A 20,689-nucleotide genomic window follows, 5' to 3' on the forward strand; every position below is an offset into this window, starting at 1 on the left:
CATTGATTTTAGAAAGATGTGTGAAGTTTCCAACTATAATTATGGATTTATTTATTATTTTCTTTCAGTTCTATCAGTTTTTGCTTCCTGTATTTTATGACTTTGTTGCCCTAAAACACATACATATTGCATACATATTTGGAATTATTAGGTCTTCTTGGTGAATTGACCCTATATCATTATGTAATGTCCCTCTTTATGCCTGGTAATTTTCCTTGTTTTGAAGTCTATTTGGCATGATTTTAATATGGTCACTCTAACATTCTTTGGTTAGTTTTTGTATTATATATCTTTCTCCACCCTTCTGTTTTCCAATTAATTTTTTTGAGTATAGTTGACACACAATGTTACATTAGTTTCAGGTGTAAAACATAGTGGTTTGACAACTTTATACATTATGCTATGCTCACCACAAGTGTAGCTGTCATCTATCACCACACAACACTATTCTAATGTCATTGACTATATTCCTTATGTTGTGCCTTTTATTCCTGTGACTTATTCATTCCATAACCCTAAGACTGTATCTCTCATTCTCCTTCACCCTCCAGCCTTTTTTTTATTAAAAAAAATTTTTTTAAAGTTTATTTATTTTGAGAAAGAGAGAGAGAGAAAGAGCATAAGCGGGAGAGGGTCACAGACAAGTAGAGACAGAATCCCAAGCAGGCTCTGCAACATCAGCGCAGAGCCTGACGTGGGACTCGAACCCAGGAACCTCGAGATCATGACCTGAGCCGAGATCAAGAGTCATATGCTCAACTGACTGTACCACCTAGGCGCCCCCAACCCTCCACCCTTTTAAACTTACCTAAAGTGGGTTTATTTTGAAAACAAAATTTCTGGGAACTTTTAATTCGTGTGTTTAGATCATTTACATGTAATATAATTATTGATATGTTTGGATTTGGGTCTACCTTTTTTTTTTTCTCTTTGTTCTGTTATCCCTGTTTCCCTTTTCCTACCTTCTTTTGGGTTAGCTAAATATTTTCTAGAGCTCCATTTTAACTCATATATTGGGTTTATCTTTTATCTTTTTGTATAGTTGTGTGTGTGTGTGAGATCTCAGGGATTACAATATGCATACTCCAGTCTTCACAGTCTATATAGAATTAATACCACTTACAGTGAAATGTAGAAACCTTATCACTATATCAGTCTCTTTACCCTCACCTTTAAATTAGAAAAAAAAAATTGTACACTAGTGGTTCTTGACATATAAGTTTATGCATTAAAATATACAAGTCTCAAATATATCACTGAGTGAATTTTGATACTCTCCTCTCTGTATGTTGTAGTCATATATACTACATCAATATACATTGAACTCTACTAGACAATGTTATAAATTTTGTTTTCAAGTCATGTGTGTCTTTAAAAATATTTTTAAGTGTATGTTTGTTCATTTGTTTATTTATTTATTTAGAGTAGGGGAGGGGGAGAGGAGAGAGAGAGAATCTCAAGCAGGCTCCATGCCATCAGTGCCGAGCCTTACTCGGGGTTTGATCTCAGGAACCGTGAGATCATGACCCGAGCTGAAATCGAGTTGGATGCTTAACTGACTGAGCCACCCAGGCACCCCCACAGTTATGTGTATTTTAAAGATCAAATTGGGACTCCTGGGTGCCTCAGTCAATTAAGCATCTGACTTTGGCTCAGGTCATGATCTCATGGTTTGTAAGTTCGAGTCCTGCGCCGGGCTCTGTGTTGACAGCTCAGAGCCTGGAGCCTGCTTCAGATTGTGTCTCCCTCCCTCTCTCTGCCCCTCCCCTGCTTACACTCTGTCTCTCTCAAAAATAAATAAACATTAAAAATTAAAAAAAAAAAAAGATAAAATCTTTTCAGTGTGTTACTCTTCACTACCAAAATTCCAGTTTTCCTTCTGCTATCACTTCCCTTCCATCAAAACAACTTTTAGCCTGCTGGCAACACACTGTCTTAATTTTACTTCATTTGAAAATGTTATTTTGCTCTCCTTGATGTGTATTTTCATTGGATATAGAATTTTTGATTGACAGTTTTATTTTTTTTTCAGCACTTTAAAAATGTTGTTTCTTTGCCTTCTGGCTTTCATGATTTCTGACAAGAAACTCATTATCTTTTGCATCAATTTTTATGATGCAGTTTTTCACAGACTCTTTTCAAAAAATTTAAATTTCGGGGTGCCTGGGTGACTCAGTTAAGCGTCTGACTTCGGCTCAGGTCATGATCTAACAGTTCATGAGTTCGAGCCCCACATCAAGCTCTGTGCTGACAGCTCAGAGCCTGCTTCGGATTCTGTGTCTTCCTCTCTCTCTGCTACTCTTCTGCTCGTGCTGTCTCTCTGTCTCTCAAATAGACATTAAAAAATTAAAAAAAAATTTTTTTTAATTTTAGTTTTCAGGAGTTCAATTGTGATGTATCCAGGCACGGGTTTGAGATTATGCTGTTTGGGTTCACTGTGCCTTCTGAACCTGTAAATTTATACCTTCTGGAAAGGCATACATTTGGAACGTTTCCAGTCATTATTTCTTCAAAAATTCTTTCTTTCGGGGCGCCTGGGTCACAGTCGGTTAAGCGTTCGACTCTTGATCTCAGCTCAGATCATGATCTCACAATTTGGGAGTTCAACCCCCACATTGGGCTCTGAGCTGATTGTGTGGAGTCTGCTTGGGATTCTGTCTCCCACTCTCTCTGACCCTCCTGTGTTCTCTCTCTCAAAGATTAATAAACTTAAAGAAAACATAGTGATCCTATGACCTTAAATTAATAATGCTTTTCTGTGTCAACATCTATTTTGTCTGAAATTAAGACAGCTTCATTGTCTTTCTTCAGATTCGTGCCTGCCTTGTATATCCTTTTCTATTCCTTTAGCCTCAGCTTTCCCATGTCCTTGTTTTAGGTGTGTTTCTTCTAAAGAACATATGCCTGGATTTGAAAGAAATACAATGTTAGTATTTGTCTTACTTTATTTGTTGATAAGTAGTGCTTATTGAAACTGCTGACATATTTGGATGTGCTTTCAAATCCCAGCGTGTCCAGTCCCTGTCAGCGTACACGTCAGGGCCACTCATGTTCTCCAACCCCATGTCCCTTACAGTGGGGATGGTGGTCCTGCCCTCAGTGTTGGGAGATGATGTACATAAATTATTTGGCAGACTGAACAACACATGTGGACGCTCGGTAAAGATTCCTTTTTTCCCCTGACCTCTTCCCCCTTTAGACAAACATAGGAAGACACAAATCTTATGACAAAGTGGGTGCTGGAGATGCTCAGAGCACCAGAGGTGGAGATTCTGCTCTTTCGTGCCAAACACCAGGAGAGTGAGGGCAGGAGGTGGAGACAGATGCTCCAAGTCAGAGCCAGTGGCCAGGCCACGGGTTGGGTGCTGCACAAAGCAGGTCATCTTATTCCTGCTTTACAGATGGGCAGGTCACTGAGGTTCAGGGAAGTCACTTACCCGGGATCCCAAAAGCAGCCCTGAGGAGGAGTGCTGTTTGCAGCGTGACTGGGGCCTACATCTTTTCCACTTCCTGCGGGCTTGTTGGAGGCCCGTGTGACTGTTTCACCAGCAACGTGTATCTCTCATCTGAGCTTTTCCCTGTTCACATTCTCTGCGTCTCTCAGCCCTGGCTTCACTGTGTGGCAGTCTGCCTGTGGGCAGGTGTATCTGGGACTCTCTCAGAGATGCTGACACAAGATCTCTGTTCCCCTGGGTCTCAGCCTTCCTGTTCTGAACCTCACTCCTTGGTTTCTGTGACTCTTTACTTGTGACACAGAGGGGACAAGTCCAAGACACAAGAAGAAACACAGGGAGATATGAGCAGTACACAACTGTATGGCAGGTCAAATGGTTAACATGCAATGGGATCATCAAAGAAAGAGAGGAAGATTGACAACCTGACAGTTAAGAACAGAGGCTGTGACATTCAGTTTCAGACATGGACCCTGAAAGAGGGTCAGGGATACAGAACCGTGAGAGGCCAGACAGCGCACTGACAGCATGCTGGCAACCACAGAGTCCATGACACCAGGGGCATTCTGGGGTGACAGAAAGGGCAGACTCAATATGGTAACATTTTATCGAGGCCACTGTATGCCAGGCTTGTCTGATGGGTGGGGCTCTGGGAAAATCAGATTGCTCGTGCCCTGCAGGGCCCAGGGCTTTTGGGGGAGACAACAGTGTAGACATACATCAGGCCGACGCAGGGCGGAGCATGATGACTGCCTCCAGGAAGGCACCGGTCACAGTATATTCATTCAGAAGACACAGGTCAGAGCCTACTGAGTCCTGTGCTATGGGTACTGAGAATAAGACCCAGCCCCTGCTTTTGGAAGCTCTCAGTGTCTTTGGGAAACAGACTGCGAGCTCTGCAAGGAGTAAATAAACATGACAGGAAGTTGAAGAGAAGTTAAGGAGGTGTTCTGGAAGCACAGAAGGCAAGTTGAAGTCAGCTCAGAGAGCTAGGGGAGGCTTTGTTAGGGAGGGCTATGTGAAACGCCAGGGAGGAAAGAGAAGAGGAGGTTTCCAGGCACAGTTACAGAGGCACGTAGGTGGGAAAAATATGGCTTCTTCAGGAACCACAAGTAGTTCCACGTGACTGGTGTGTGGAAGGTGGGGGGACTACGATAGACAAGGCTGGGGCCAGGTCACAAATGATCATAAATTGCAGGTGAAGGAGTTTGCCATTATTCCCACAGGGCAGTACTCTGAAACCATTTTCACATCACTGCACACACACAAAAACGACAATATTCACATGTACGTATGAGGGTACCTGGAGAGCTTGTTCGGGGCTCAAAGTGAGTTATGTCTTGGCATACTTATAAACCATTCAGGAAGGTTTGCCGTAGAAGGTACACTGAAGAGCTTTCCACCATGGAGTGACACAATCAGGTTTGGGTTGTAGAAAGAGCCCCCTGGTGTGGAGAATCAAACAATGGGAGAGGTCGGGGGAGAGAATGAAGGCAAGAGACCCCAGATGGAATCCAGATGAGAGGTGATGAGGGCTCACAGAAAGTGACGAAGGTGGAGAAGATGATTAGAGGTGAGTTTTCAGTAAAACCAACAGGGCTGATGACTGATGGGATGTGGAAGGGGAGGGCAGGGAGAAATGGATGCTGGGCAAGCATCAGGCTGCACCCTCGATTAAGGGAGATTGTGAAACAGACAGAGGGCCCGGAGAAGGCCTCACATAAGAGGCAGCCTCACAGGTTGGCCTTAGAGTTAGACGTGAATAGGTGGAGTGAAACAATAGGCGTGAAGGCACGGAGGCGGGCGAGGGCCGGTACCCCTCCTGGGCTAAACAGGGGAGGAAAAGGCAAGAACAGCTACATGGGAACATGAAGCTGGAGCCTTCCTGCCCAGAGCATCTTGGGACCACTGAGTCCCAAAAGAAACTTCACTTGCCCTGGCTCTGAAGACAAATCCAAGTCCTCACCTCAGCTGTCCTTTCTCTGAGATGGGCCTGAGTGGGGTCTGGAGGGCAGCAGGATCCTTCTGGAAGCTTCTCCAGATGGTTTGAATAGCTTTGTGTTCATTAGGCGCCTCCATCTGGGTCTCCAAATGCAGAGTTGTTCCCAGACAGCCCCAGAGTCTGCCCTTTAGCACCTCATCATTTTGGGGTACTATCACCCACCCCATTCTTTGTTCTTTTGGAACTCAGGGTTTTTCTTAGATGTTGAGCCTCTGAGGGGAGGATACTGTGTCCCGAGAGTTTTCTTGGGTTACTGCAGTACTGTGATGTGGATCCTCAGGTGAACCATAAGGGCTGAGCTGCGGCTAAAGGCCTTTCCACAGTCGCTGCACTTGTACGGCTTCTCTCCTGTGTGGATTCTCTGGTGCTCAATGAGGGAGGAGCTCTGTGCAAAGGCCTTCGGACAAACCTTACACTGATACGGCTTCTCTCCAGAGTGGATTCTCAGGTGGCGGATCAGAGCTGAGCAGTCACTGAAGGCTCTTCCACAAGCGTCACACTTGTAGGGCTTCTCCCCGGTGTGGATGCGCTGGTGCTGAGTCAGGTGGGTGCTCTGGCTGAAGGCCTTCCCACACTCGTCACACTCATAGGGCCTCTCCCCTGTGTGCACCCGCCGGTGCTGGGTGAGATGGGTGCTGCGGCTGAAGGTTTTGCCACATTCCCTGCACTTGTAGGGTTTTTCTCCAGTGTGGATCCTCTGGTGCTGAGTTAGGTGGGTGACCCGGCTGAAGGCCTTCCCGCACTCTTTACACTCATGGGGCTTTGCCCCCGTGTGGATGACTTGGTGCTGGGCCAAGTGAGTGCTCCGGCTAAAGGCTTTCCCACACTCACTACAGGTGTAGGGTGTCTTCCGAAAATGGCTCTTCTGGTGTGCTTTGAGGGCGGAGGGGCTCTGGAATGTTTTCCCACATTCACCACACTTGGAAGACTTCCTCCTTGAGTATACGCATGGCGACTCCGTCCCATAACCATCCAATGGATCAAATTTCTCTTCTGGTGTCTTCTCTTGTGAGATGAAATTTGGCCACATGTTGGGACTATTCCCCAAGGCACCAGGTTCACAGCTGGTCTGGTCTGTGGGAACATCCTTGTGAGGCTCTGAAGTTTTCCTGCAATCCATCTCTTGGGGGACAGACTTTGTCCAGATTTCCCCTGAGAGTCCTGCCTGCCTCTCTGAGCCGCCCTCAGGTTCACAAGCATCACCAAAGGCAGGTCCCCGGGAACCACCTCCCGCGAGGGTTTCAGTGGCCCTACCCAGTGGCTCGGACTCTTCCAAATCATTCTGCTTGCAGCTTGACTCTGAGAGCTCAGCTCCTGGTTCCTGTCCTGAAACAACCCAAACCACAGTGTCAACACTATTTCCACACAGGGCTTTCCCCATTCTACCTGGGTCGTGGTCTTACTCTGTAAGGAGACAAATGGCCACTCCTGACATTTGGTCCCATTTCCAAAGTTTCCCATTTGGTGTCCTGGATGACAAAGGGCATAGGGCTGTGTTCCCACACCATCAGAAACTGGATCACAGGTTCCAATCCTCCCCCACCCCCACCCCTGAAACTCTCCATTCTTCAAGGCTGCTGATTTGGGCTCAAGTGTCAGAAGGAAAACCCTAAGATTGAACTGATCTGAAAGAATGAGAGTAAGTAAGCACACACAGGGGGTTGCCCTTGCCAAGTGCCTATGTACTTACTCCCCCTCGGGAGACCCCAGCTCTCAGTGCCTTAGCCCTGGACCTAAAAAGCCTACCGAGCATTTTCTGCAGGTGACAGTAAAGACTGGCTGAATGAGGAAAGCAATTCCAGATGCTGGCAACTGTGCAGTTTTCTACAGTAGAATCTACCTCGAGCCCCAAGTTGACAACCACTGCTGAGGGTGAGTGGGTGACAAGCCCGCCTGGCGTCCCTAAGACCCTGGGAGGCCTGAGGCCCACTCTTTATAAACTGCTGTAAAGGTGGAGTGTGGTTGAAAGGTAGTTGGAGACTGGGTTGTGTATGAGGTCAGCCTGAACTGACCTTTGAATTGAACTGACCCTTGATAGGTGCATAAGGCACCGGGGCACACTTAATAGTATCACGTACTGGACAGATTCCAGGAAGAGATGGGAGCAGGCCGAATAATTGCTGCTCAAGTCCACAGTGGAGCCCCAGCCCTACCACGAGCCAGCTCCAGAGCGTTGGGCAATCCTGCCCTCGTCTGGACCTGTAAGAGAGAGCTACTATACTGCTCGCCTGCCAGGGCTGCTGGTCATCATTAGGCTCTCCAAGCACAGTGGGTAACTTCCATTGCCTCATTTCACTTTCAGTCTGCTCTCACAAGGACATACTGGAACACTGCATTTCAGACAAGGAAACTGAGACCCGGCTGAAGGAAGGTCTTGAGTACTCAACTGGTACAAGATCACACAGTTGGCTGGTGGTCAAATTGAAATTTCAGGTATAGATTTCAGACTTCTGGGGTGCCTGGGTGGCTTAGTCGGTTAAGAGTCCGGCTTCAACCCAGGTCGTGATCTCATGGTTCGTGAGTTCTAGCCCCATATCGCATCAGGCTCTCTGCTATCAACGCAGAGCCAGCTCTGGATCTTCTTTCCCCTTCTCTCTCTCTGCCCCTTCCCTGCTCACGTGTTCTCTCTCTCTCTCTCAAAAATAATAAAAATTGAAAAAATTGAAAAAAAAAAAAAAAAGAGTTTTTAGATTTCAGATTTTGTCCTCTAGGCCCACAGATGTCCTCCTAGCTACCCAGCCTCCTCAGTCATATGCTTGGTCCCACATCCCTCTTCTTCCTCTATTCCAGCAACATTGCCCAACTGCTCTTCCCAGAATGTACCAGTCCGTACCACCGGGTCTTCACCCCCACCATTCCCTCTGCCTGGACTTCCACGTCATTCTCCTTATCTCAGTGCCATACTGCCGTTTCTCTGAAGACTTTCTTGACCCTTCAAGAGGATGTGGCCACTATCCCCTTTCCCTGTCCCTGTGACCTTTGCCTGGAAGAGCTGATGGGCCCAAGGGAAGGCACATGACCAACCTCTCCAGAAAGGTCTGTTTCTCGAGGAGCTAAACAATTATCCTAACAGCTACAGTTTCCACTGTGTTTAATCTGTACCAGACACTGTTACATGTGCTGCACAGGTGATGCTTCATTTACACCTCTCAATGACACCGAGGTAGGTATTACGAACTGCAATCGCCATTTTATTGACAGGAAAACTGAGGCACAGGAAAGTCACATGGCCAGGAGGAGGAGCTGTGGTTGGATCTACCAAGCCTTCATGATATTTCTGTTCTTTCTACTCACTGCACGCCTCCTCCCTAGAGCCTGGCATACACACACTATCTGCTATCATCAGGCAGGGCCAGGCCAGGCCCTTCCAGGAAGAGCCTTCACTCCCTGCTCTGGACTGCATCCGTTGGGACCTCCCTGGGCCGGGACATCTGTGTAGGTCCTCCAGAGCAAAGGTGTCCACTCTAGCCTAGGGCAGGTCTGACACACACAGATCCTGGAGGCCAGCAGAGGGACACATGGAGACACCTGGCATTTTTGTCATCCCCTCCCCTGCTATAGGCTTCCAGCCCCCTCATCTGGTACCAACAGCCTGGTTTTCCTTATTCACGTCAGTCCCTGAGATCTGGTCAGCCAAAAACAAGCACAAGACCCCAACCAGTTCAGTGGGACTCAGCCCAGGAACCTTTTACTGTTCTCCCCCTGGGGATTCTACATCGGTAAGACATAAGCCTGGGTTGCTGAGCCAACCATGTCTCCACTGAGGAGAGAAGCTACTTAAGAGTAAAGCTAATGTAGGAAAACCCAACTGAGAAACAGAACGAGAAAAAAAGAGTCCTGACGCCATCCACTGAGCTCCTGGATACAGCCAGGAGCTCCCTACTTTGCTGCAGTCAGTTTGAGCTCGGTTTTTGGACATTAGCAGTCAAAACAGATCTGCTTAGCACAGTGTGTGAGTTTGGGTGACGTACAAAGATGACAACAAGTGTGTGTGTGAACGACCCCAAACCCAAACCCTGCACTCCCACATTCCAGTCCAGGCTCTGCCCACAGTGTGCTGCAAACAGTCGCCTGTTGTTCCTTCTCACCTCTCTTGTCCAGTGACCGAGTCAGACCTTCTACCAGCATGGCAGCCTCCTCACCACTCTTGGGGAACTGGGCACCCACCCATGACTGGATCTTGGGTGGCAGTGCACCCAGGAACTGCTCCAGCACCAGCAACTCTAGCATCTGCTCCTTGGAATGTGCTTCAGGCTGCAGCCACTGGTGGCACAGTTCACGGAGCTGGGCCAGGGCCTCGTGTGGGTTGGATGCCTCCTCATAGCAGAAGCGCCGGAAGCGAAGACGTGCAGCCTCAGGGTGGACAGTGTGGCCAGGGCTAGATTCCTGGACCTCAGAGAGGCCAGCCTCCTCATCCTCCACCTTCACACGTAGGAAACCATCCTGTTCCCAGGGCATGGGGCTCAGAGGGCTCTTGGGGATGGCCATCAAGCAGCAGCACTCCAGTGAGGCACAGAATGGCTGGAACGTTGGAACCGGGTCTGCAGGAATGTCAGAACTCTGTCATTATGTGGAACTTGGGGCTCTGCTCACATCTGTAGAGCAGGGCAGATGCAGGCTTGGGGCCTGTAAGAGTGACTCTCTCACAGAGACACAGATGTTCAAAATAATCAGATGCCTAAGCACCATGCTAAAAGTTTGCATATAGTAACTCATTTAAAACTCTAAACAAACTCAGGAGGTAAGAATTTCCTTTCCATTTTGTGGATATGAAAACAGATACAGAGGAGGAAAAGATTCACCCAAAGCTTCTCAGATACTGAACAGATTGGGAGTTGCTGAGCTACAAACCCAGGCAGCCTGACCCCATGGCCAGTTTGCTTATGGTGTGCTCCTCCCACACAGAACCAGATCTCTCTATCTCACACACTCCCTAGGTAGCCACATGGTCATTCCTTCACTTTTCCCTTGCTAATTATTTTGGTTTCTGAGATGGATACTTAAAAATAAATGACTTTCCGCCTTCCTTTCTTTCCTCTTTTTTTTTAAATTTTATTTTTTATCTTTTAAAATTTACCTCCAAGTTAGTTAGCATATTGTACAACAATGGTTTCAGGAGTAGATTCCTTAGTACCTCTTACCTATTTAGCCTATCCCCCCTCCCACAACCCCTCCAGTAACCCTCAGTTTGTTCTCCATATTTATGTGTCTCTTCTGTTTTGTCCCCTCCCTGATTTTATATTATTTTCGTTTCCCTTCCCTTATGTTCATCTGGTCCTCTTTTTTTTTTAATGTTTATTTATTTCTTAGAGAGAGAGAGAGAGAGAGCATGAGAGCGAGTGAGAGTGGGTACCGGAGGGGCAGAGAGAGAGGGAGAGAAAGAATCCCAAGCAGGCTCCACACTCAGCACGGGGCCTGATGTTGGGCTCGATATCACCACTGTGAGATCATGACCTGAGCCAAAATCAAGAGTTGGACACTTAACCAACTGAGCCACCCAGGCGCCCCTCCTCTTTTCTAATACATGTACTTAAGGCTGTAAATTTCCCTCTAAACACAGCTTTAGCTGCACATCTATAAGTTTAATGTTGCATCTTCATTATCATTTAATGAGTTCAAAATATTTTCTAATTTCTGTTGTGGTTTCTTCTTGACTCCTGGGCTATTTGGAAATCTGCTACTCATGGGGCACCTGGGCAGCTCAGTTGGTTGAGTGTCCAACTTCACCTCAGGTCATGATCTCACAGTTCGTGAGTTCAAGCCCCACATCAGGCTCTGTGCTGACAGCCGGAGCCTGGAGCCTGCTTTGGATTCTGTGTCTCCCCCTCTCTCTGCCCCTCCCCCACTCACATTCTGTCTCTCTTGAAAATAAACATTAAAAGTTAAAAAAAAAAAAAGAAATCTGCTACTCCATTTCCAAACAACTACGGTTGTCTAGTTGTCTTTTTATTATTGATTGCTAGATTAAGTTTGTTGTGCTCAGAAAATGTGCTTTAGTCAACTTCAATCCTTTGAAATTTGCTGAAACTTGGTTTGTGACCCAGTGTATGGTTAACTTTGGTCAACATTCCACAAAAACTTAAATATCCACATAAACTTAAAAATAATGCAAAAGAAAAAAAAAAGTACTATCATACAATCCAGCAATTTCACTTCTGGGCATTTATCCAAACGAAAATGCAAACACTAACTTGAAAAGATATATTAACGCCTATATTCACTGCAGCATTATTTACAATAGCCAAGATATGGAAGCAACCTAACTGTCCATCAACAGATGAATGGATAAAGAAGATGTGGCACCCATACATACAATAAAATATTACTCAGCCATAATAAAGAACAAACAGCATGGATGGACCTTGAGGTTATTATGCCAAGTGAAATAAATTAGAGAAAGATAAATACCATATGATTTCAGCTATATGTGGATCTAAAAAGCAAAACAAATGGACATACAAATCAAAACTAGATTCACAAATACGGACTGATGGTTGCCAGAGGAGAAGGGGATTTGGGACTGGGTGAAATGGGTGAAAGGGATTAAGAGGTGCAAACTTCTAGTCATAAAATAAATAGGTCATAGTGATGTAACGTATAGCACATGGAAAATAGATAATAAAATTGTATTAACTTTGTATGGTAAGAGATGGTAAGTAGATTTATTATGGTGATCATTTTATACCATATATAAGTGTTGAATCACTATGTTGTACAGCTGAAACTAATATAATATTGTATGTTAACTATACTGGAATTTTAAAAATGCAAAGCCTTCCTGGATAAGTGATAAAAAATAAAGTAAACAACTTGATCAAAATTAAAACGTTTCATGATTTGAAGGATATCATCAAGAAAGCAAAAAGGCAACCCACAAAATGGCACGAAATATTTTCAAATTAGGTATCTGATAAGGAATACGTATCTAAACAACTCCATGGTAAAAAGATAAATAATCCAGCTAAAGAATGGGCAAAGGTTGGGGCGCTTGGGTGGCTCAGTCAGTTACGCATCCGACTTCAGTTCAAGTCATGATCTCATGGTCTGTGGGTTCAAGCCCCGCATCCGGCTCTGTGCTGACAGCTCAGAGCCTGCAGCCCGCTTTGGAGTCTGTGTCTCTCTGCCCCTCCCCCACTCACGCTCTGTCTCCCCAAAATGAATAAATGTTAAAAAAAAATTAAGAGTGGGCAAAGGTTTTGACTAGACAGTTCTTCAAAGAAGATACACCAATGCCCTGTAGGCAACATGAAACGATGCTTGACATCATGACTACCAGAGAAATGCAAATCAAACCCACAGTGAGATACCGCTTTACACCTGCTAAGATGGCTAAAATCAAAAAGACAGATAACAAATGTTGGTTGGCACATGAGCCATGGTCTTGGGCACAGGGAGAAGCAAAGGTTAGTGAAACAAGACCCCAATCCTGCAACTTTTCAGCGGCAGGTGGCAACTTCTCACAAAACTGTGTTCTAGCCCCTAACTCCACCCTGAAGCTCGCTTGGGCTTCTTGTCCCCTTGCCCTTGCCGTTATCCCCGATCCCCATCTTCTCAGCCTTTGCCTCTATTATTCTTTTGTTCTAAAATCTCTTTGCACCTAATTTTTCCCGGTCCTCCAGACTGCACTTTATCTGCCGTCTTCTCCAAGAGTTGTAGGAGCACTTGAGAGCAAGCTGAGTATCCTTCTGAGTGCCCTGGGTCTCTCTTTTCCCAGCTCTGGCTAGAACCATATGTTGCCCCAGAGAGACTGAGCACACTGGAGCCCACAGTGCCCAGAGCACGGCCTATGTCAAGTGCATAATAAACAGGTGCTGAGCAAACGGAGGGACCAGGAAAGGCTGAGCATGGTCACCCACAGATGTGGGGAGTCACTCACTGTACAGGGGAGGAGGAGCAGGAATGGCAGGGATGACGATACATGCAGCAAGATTCCAAGCTCCCTTTGCTGCACCCCTGAAACTCCTGTTCTGGAAAATCTGAGACATATGGACCCATCCCCCAACGTGCCGACCTCACATCAGGTCAAGGTCCCCGATCCATGAGTGTTCAACCAACTGAGCACAGCGGTTCTTCCATTTCTCTGTCCTTGCGAGTCACCGACCTGGTAAGTGGCACCTACCTCAGAGGGCTGCTGTGAGGTTACCCAAGGCGATCCGCGACAAACGTCCAGTACCGGCCTGGCACACTGCAGACACGGGGTGAACAACCAACCTGACACTCCACAGCCTCCTGCCAGACTCGGGCCCACGGCCGGTGCTGGGGAACATAGCCGCAAAGCCGGCTGGGGACCGCGGTCAATTCCGGCTGCAGACAGGCGGAAGCGAAACTCTCCGTCGCATCCTTGGCAAACTCTGCAAATCACCCGCATCTCAGTACCCTGACAAAATCTTAGTCCCGCAGTGACAGGCGCGCACCCTGCCTCAGGCACCGTGTCAGCCACCCAGGAGCACATTTCTGTGTCACTCACCAGTGGAATTCCCCCACGGTCACTCACAGTCCCTGACCACCGTCTCAGCCAGGGACGCTCTGCGTCCCGCCTGAAGTCACGCGGCCGGCCGCACCCCCGCGCTCTCCTCACATCACACGACACCCCCGCGAAAGCTCCGACCCCCGTCGCCGTCAGCCGCACCCCACGTCCGACGGTCACCCACTGCCACGCCGTCGGTAGGAAGCGCACACCCGCACGCGCCGACGCAGAAGCACGACCTCTCAGGCACACACACAGCCGGCCAGTCGGTCCCACGTGCGACCGGTGAGTTCTACACTCGGTCTGCGCGTCGGTCCCGCTCACTGCCCGTCAGTCGGTCCTCCAGGCGCGCCGCTCGCGGTCAGCACCTCAGTCCCCGTCGGCGGGTCGGCCCCGCAACACCCGGCTCAGTTCGCCGCCAGCGCTGGCGCCTTCCCGGCCTGGGACGTTTCTTTCCGGCCACGACCCCCGCAGACCCCACCCAGGCCCACCCCACACGCGCGGCGGCCGCCACTTCCGGGAGCGCGCACTGAGGCGCCACAGGGGCAGGGCCGCCTGCGCGCCCGCTCGCCGGGACCACAACTCCCAGGATGCGCCGCGCTGCCCAGCAGGCGCCCCTGCGCGCGGACCGCAACTTTGAGCTCGCGTCGCGTCTTAGGCTCCACGGCCCCAGCGCCGCCCTCCCGCCCTCCTGGACTACAATCACCCGAAGGCCCCGCGCCCTCAGCCCGCGCCCCCTGGGGCACGCCGGGGGTTGTAGTCTCGGCAGGGCAGGGGGTAGAAGGCTGGGCCTTTGTGGGGTTGCGGTGGCTGTGAGAGAAGGGGCGGGCGGGCGGGGGGCTGTGCGGGAGGTGGAACCGTGCATAGTGCGTGGGGTGAGGGGAGAGGGTGTCACTGTGTGGGGTGCGCATCGTGTGTAGTGTGTTGCTTACTGTGACCATACACAGGTGATTCCACGTGTCTGTCCTGTGTGACTGCTGGTGCTCTAGAGGTTGGGCTGCGCGTGTCATTCTCTGTGACCACACGTGTGGGTATTTCTGTGCGTGTAACTGTGTGGGTGGGTGTGACCTTTGTGTTAGTTATGGTATGTGATAATTCTGCAGCCACATGCGGCTGTCACGTTGTGTGATGGTGTTTGAGACAGAGACATGGAGGTGCCCAGGAGGGCCTGATACAGCACAAAGGCCCCAGACTGTGTATTGCTTCAGTGACTGTGACTGTGATCATGGATGTGACTGTGTGATACTATGGATGTCTGGACATGTGATTGTATGTGAGAATGTGTTCTCTGTGTGTGCATGTGGGTGTGTGAGAGAATTTAAGCAGGAGACCCCAGCTGGGGACCCAGGACAGGGAGGGTGGTGGCCCAACCTGTGTGCAGGTGAGGCTTTGAGGTTCGCCCGGCCCGTGCTTATTGCCCCCAGCCTGTGACCATGTCCCCTTCAGCTCATCAGACCTTTGCATGCAGCCAGAATGAGCACATTGTCTTCCTTCCCCAGATGCATACTGAGCAGCCAGTAAGGACCATCGCTATTCCAGATGGGACATTGCAATGAAGAGGAGAGGCACAGCCTGCCTCCATGGAGCTGATGTTATTTTAGGGAGGCAGACGGTAATCAAAGAAACAAGAACTGTTTCTGAGGAGTTAGCATCCCAGCTGAGGCCTGTAATGAAGGGAAGGACTCAGAATTTTCCAGGTACATGAAATGCAAATGCCAAGGCCCCAAGGTGGGTGCAGACAAGGAGGCCCAGCTGGAGTGGATTGAGGGAAGGCGATAGGAAAGGACAGGGTCAGAATGGGGAGGCTTGTAGGGGGCAGATCTTGCGGGGCTTATGGGCCATGAATGGACTTTGATGTCTACCCTGAAAGAGGTGGGAACCATGGGAAGCCTTTGGGCAGAAGACTGTGCTGTGACTTTAGCTCTGTAGGATTCTTGTGGTGGTTACAAGGGAAGACTGTTGGGGTAAGGGTAGAGGTAGGGAGACCTGGGAGGTGAATGCTGCTGGAGTCCTGGTTAGCAGAGTAGGTCAGATCACGATGGTGGAGGTAGAGGTGTTGATCAGTGGTCAGATAGAGATCTGTTTTGAAGGTGGAGTGGACAGGGTTAATGGGTTGAAGCGCAGCATCCAAGGGCAGAGCAAGGCTGGCTCAGGACCCTGAAAGTATTTTCGTTTGCTACAGCTGCCATCACAAAATACCACAGGCTGGGTGACTTAAACAATAAACTTTTATTTTCTCACACTCTGGAAGCTGGAAGTCCAAGATCAAAGTGTTGTTGGCAGGGTTGGTTTCTCCTGAGTCTTCCCTCCTTGGTTAGTAGATGGCCACTTTCTTGCTGTGTCCTCACCATGGCCTTTCCTCATTAGCATGCCCCTGGTCTCTCTCTCCCAGTCATACTGGAACAGGGCCTACCCACATGACTTTGTTTAATGTTAATTACCTCTTTAAAGGTCCTATATCCAAATACAGTCACATTCTAGGGCTTAGGTTAGGATATTAACATACGAATTTGGGGGGGACACACTTCACTCCATAATGGGTCGAAGGGGCATTGGTATGACTGTGGGGATACTTTGTGGGAGGCTCCTGAGGAGAGGAGAGAGAGGGTAGCATCTAGAGGAGACCCAGGTGCCAGGGAGGAACGAGCCCAGACTGACAGTAGGTGTGGGGTGACCCTGGAAACTCCATGGAAGCTTCCCTCAGGGCGTTCCTCTCTGTACAGATTGTGAGTCTGTGCTGTTAGAGCTGGGAGGAGTCCTGCCCTTTCCACGGCCTGAGGCCAAGGTATTCTTTGCCTTTAGCACAGCACGAGAAAAGTTTGCTGAAGAACAAGGAATGAATAACTGAATGGCAGATGGACAGACAACTGGATTCTCATTTACCTTCCATATGCACCATGGCCCTTCAACTCCATACTCCAGACCTTGGGAGACCCCTTTTGTGCTTATTCTCTGATTATTCAACCAGTGTTCTAGGCCTCTGGGCTTTCCTGAATAGACTTTCCTTTCTTCCTCTCTGTCTCTTTCTCATCCTCTCCCCAGATTTCAAACCTCATCTTTTTGAGGAAGTGTTCATTTTAACTTGGCACTGTATCAATCAGTTATCCTCTGTAATGAATAGTTTCAACAGTTCAGTTACTGACAGAAATAAGCACGTATTCCTCTCATGAGTCTAAGGATTGGCTATTCTGGCTGGGGCTTGGCTCCAGGCTACAGGTTGGGTCCATCTTTGTTGCACTTGTTTTGTAGGGCTCATGGTGATGGCAGAGATGCCAGCAGGCTTGCGCCCAGGCTCAAGACTAACATACTAGCAATGCCACTCACATTCCATTGGCCAAACGAGTCACATGGCCACACCCAAAGTTAAGGAAAGGGTATCCATGCTGTCTTTAGTGAGAGGAACCACAAATGTGGCCAAAGGTGTGTACACGAGGAGGGGTGAAGAAATGAGCCAGTAATTCCATCCACATCATCAATCCTTTTGATTTCTTTCTTTCAGTTCAGAAAAGTCAACAAAGTTAACATTTGTGATCTTGGTTTCTTTCTGATCAAGGAAGGCGACCACAGAGCATATTCAAGGACCTGCTGCAATCCATCCCGAGGATAATAATGGAGGTCGTCAGAAAAGAGATCTCATGAGGGTCTGTGTTCACACACTTTGGCGCTCCTGAGGCCTACTCAGGGAACCGGAACAGAGGTCCTACTGAGGACATAGGGCAACATTTGCTTTTCTGGGAAAAGGAATTTAAGCAATGGTCAGTCCCCAGCATGGAAAATCCTAGTGTGGGGAGAGGTTATGGAGGCAGTGAAGCTGTGAGGAGTGTCAGGATACCTCTGAGCCTGTCAAACAAAAGAATGTTGCTGTGGAGAAGAAACCACACATGTTAGTCACACGTGGAGGAAGCTTTGAGCAGGTTCCAGAGCCAGATGTGTTGTAGGCAACCTGTGTGGACAGGAAGCCCTGCAGGTGTGGCTTGTGTGGAAAGAGTTTCAAGCAGCACTTGGCCCTCTCTGTGCACTAGGGGACTCGCCCTAGGAAAAGCCTTATCTGTGTAGCACCTGTGGGAAAGTCTTTTTCCCAGTCTGACCGCATTGAGCACCAGAGGATCCATATTGGAGTGAAACCCTCCGAATGCCGTGAGTGTGGAAAAACCTTCATTCAGAGCTCCACACTCACAATGCACCAGAGGACCCACACTGGAGAGAACCAGTACAAATGTAGGCAAAGCCTTCCTGGGGAACTCAGACATGTGGAAACACCTGCAGATTCGCACAGGGGAGAAGCCCTACCAGTGTTGGAATTGTGGGAAAGCCTTCAGGTGGAGCTCGCCCTGATCCACCGTCAGAGGACACACAGTGGTGAGGAGCCGTGTGAGTGTATTGAGTGCGGCAGGCCTGTGGCAGAGTTCCACACTCAGTGTCACAAGATCCACACAGGCAAGAGGACTTACGAGTGCCTGGACTGTGGCAGAGGCTTTAAAGGCAGCGCAGACCTTGGCCGGCACCAGCGGGGCCGGATGGGTGAGAGGCCCCGTGCCTGGCGGGAGTGTGGCAAGGCCACAAGGCCTTCGTCCAGCGGTCACACCTCAGCCAGCACCGGCACACCTACGTGGGCCAGAAACCCTGCCTGTGCAGGGAGTGTGGCAAGGCCTTCAGCTACAGTTCACACCTGCTTCAGCACCACAGCACCTGGTAGCCGTGCTCTCTCCACTGCCCACATCACCTCCCACCATCTTGAAGGCCTGAGGCATCTCATCTCCCTCCTCCTACACCTCATAGACTCTCATTGCTTCCCTCCCCTTTGCCAGGGTTTGCCCTTTTACCTGGTCCTCTTTCCATATCCTTTCCTCTTTACAAATTGAGGGGACACCTGGGTGGCTCTGTCACTTAAGCATCCGACTCGTGACTTCAGCTCGGGTCATGATCTCACAGTTTGTGAATTCAAGCCCCACGTTGGGCTCTGCGCTAACAGGACAGGGCCTGCTTGGGATTCTGTTTCCCTCTCTCTCTCTGCCCCTCCCTGCTTGCTATCTCTCTTTCTCTCAAAATAAATAAAAATAAACTTAAAAAAATAAAAATTAACTTTTTTTGAGCTATAGTTCACATACCTTAAGTTCACCCTTCTAAAGTATACAGTTCACTTTTTAGTATAATCACAAGGTTGTGCAACCATCACTGCTCTCTAATTCCAAAAGGCTTACATCACTCCCAAGACAACCCCCATGCTTATTAGCAGTCACTCTCTATTCCCTCTGCCCCTGGCCTCTGACACCCATTAATCTGCTTTCTGTCTGCATGGATTTTCTTGCTCTGATATTTTGTGTAAATGGCCTCTTAGTATTTTCTGACCACTGACAGACATACCAAAGGGATCCTAATCCAAGGAACCCTTTGTTTTCCCCAACCAAAACCCAGGTCACCCGTCAAGCACTAAACTGGGCTTTGGCCTGTGGGTGGCACTGATCGCCTCTATCTCCTTGGGTCTTCTTGGTCTTCCTTATGGTTCGCTGTCTTCTGTTGTTGAAGGAACAGCCCTAAGATGCTCACTCCCAAAAATCATACCAATAAATCACCTCTTCAGTGGGCTCCTTTTGTGTACCAGTTCTGCCTCTTACTCTCTCCTGCTCAGGCAAATGACTTCACTTCTCTGGTCCTCTACTTCTTTCTCCATAATCTGGAGATAATAAACCTGACTTTGTAACATGGAGATCTGGAGATAAGATACTCTCACCTCTTCTCAGCTGATCATGATACCCTCTGCTTACCTGTGTCCATGGTGAGAGGCAAAGGTGTGCCTGTTCAGACATAGCCATACACTTAGACTCACACAGACATACAGATAACACAACTTGTATCCAGAATATATAAAGAGCTCTTATAACTCAACAACAACAAAACAATTTAAGAATGAGCAAAGGCTACCTAGGTTGTTCCATTGGTTAAGGGTCTGACTCTTGATTTCAGCTCAGGTCATGATCTCATGGGTTCACGAGTTTGAGCCCTGCGTGGGGCTCTGTGCTGACAGTGCAGAGCCTGCTTGGGATTCTCTCTCCCTTTCTCTCTCTGCCCCTCCCCTCCTTGTTCTCTCAATACATAAACAAACAAGCATTAAAAAAAAAAAAAAAAAAAAAGAACGGGCAAGGACTTAGTAAACATTTCTCCAAAGAAATCAAATGGCCAATAAGCATATGAATGATGCTCAACATCCTTTGTCATCATGGAAATGCAAATTAAAACCACACTGTGGTGGTACTTCGCACCCACTGGCTACAATCAGAAAGGCAGGTAGCAATGAGTGTTGGCAAGGAGGTTGAAAAACTGGAACCCTCATCTATTGCTGGTGGGAATGAAGAATGATGCAGCCTTTGTGGAAAACAATTTAGCATTTCCACAAAAAGTCAAACACAGAGTTACCTTATGACCCATCAATTCTAAGAGAACTGAAAACATGTGCCCACACAAAGTGTTCATAGCAGCATTGTTCGTCATAGCCAAAAAGTGGAAATAACCCAATAACCCCCATCAACCAGTGAATGGATAAGCAAAATGTGATCTATTCATACAATGGAATATTATTCAGCCATAGAAAGTAACCCAGTGCTGGGACCCCTGGGTGGCTCAGTTGTTTAAGCGTCCAGCTTCGGCTCAGGTCATGAGCTTGCAGTCTGTGAGTTCAAGCCCCACATTGGGCTGCTGCTGTCAGCTCGGATCCCGTTTTGGATCCTCTGTCCCCCTCTCTCTGACCCTACCCTGATCGTGCTCTCTCTT

The 20,689-nt window shown here is 48.3% G+C and overlaps 1 protein-coding gene across 2 annotated transcripts; it reads right to left on the reverse strand.

The window, feature by feature from the left end:
- Positions 1-2,698: 2,698 nt before the first annotated feature.
- Positions 2,699-14,427, reverse strand: ZSCAN22 (zinc finger and SCAN domain containing 22). 2 transcript variants are annotated; one of them, XM_042918074.1, is made up of 4 exons: positions 14,290-14,427; positions 13,574-13,805; positions 9,543-9,995; positions 2,699-6,780 (listed from the first exon to the last, which is right to left on the reverse strand). In XM_042918074.1, the coding sequence occupies exons 3-4, from the start codon at positions 9,940-9,942 to the stop codon at positions 5,705-5,707; spliced, it is 1,476 nt and encodes a 491-aa protein (XP_042774008.1). In that variant the 5' UTR covers positions 9,943-9,995; positions 13,574-13,805; positions 14,290-14,427; the 3' UTR covers positions 2,699-5,704. The 2 variants fall into 2 exon arrangements, with proteins under 2 accessions (XP_042774008.1, XP_042774009.1); XM_042918075.1 differs by having other exon boundaries at positions 13,574-14,427.
- Positions 14,428-20,689: the final 6,262 nt, after the last annotated feature.

The sequence above is a fragment of the Panthera leo genome, chromosome E2, assembly GCF_018350215.1.
Source record: "Panthera leo isolate Ple1 chromosome E2, P.leo_Ple1_pat1.1, whole genome shotgun sequence".
In the NCBI taxonomy this organism is placed as follows: Eukaryota; Metazoa; Chordata; class Mammalia; order Carnivora; family Felidae; genus Panthera; species Panthera leo.

Excerpts from the sequence above, each read along its gene's own strand:
- ZSCAN22 (XM_042918074.1), bottom strand. The coding sequence starts at position 9,942 with ATGGCCATCCCCAAGAGCCCTCTGAGCCCCATGCCCTGGGAACAGGAT. Across the intron at positions 6,781-9,542 it reads TCGGTCACTGGACAAGAGAG|GACAGGAACCAGGAGCTGAG; the intron begins GTGAGAAGGAAC and ends GGGTTGTTTCAG.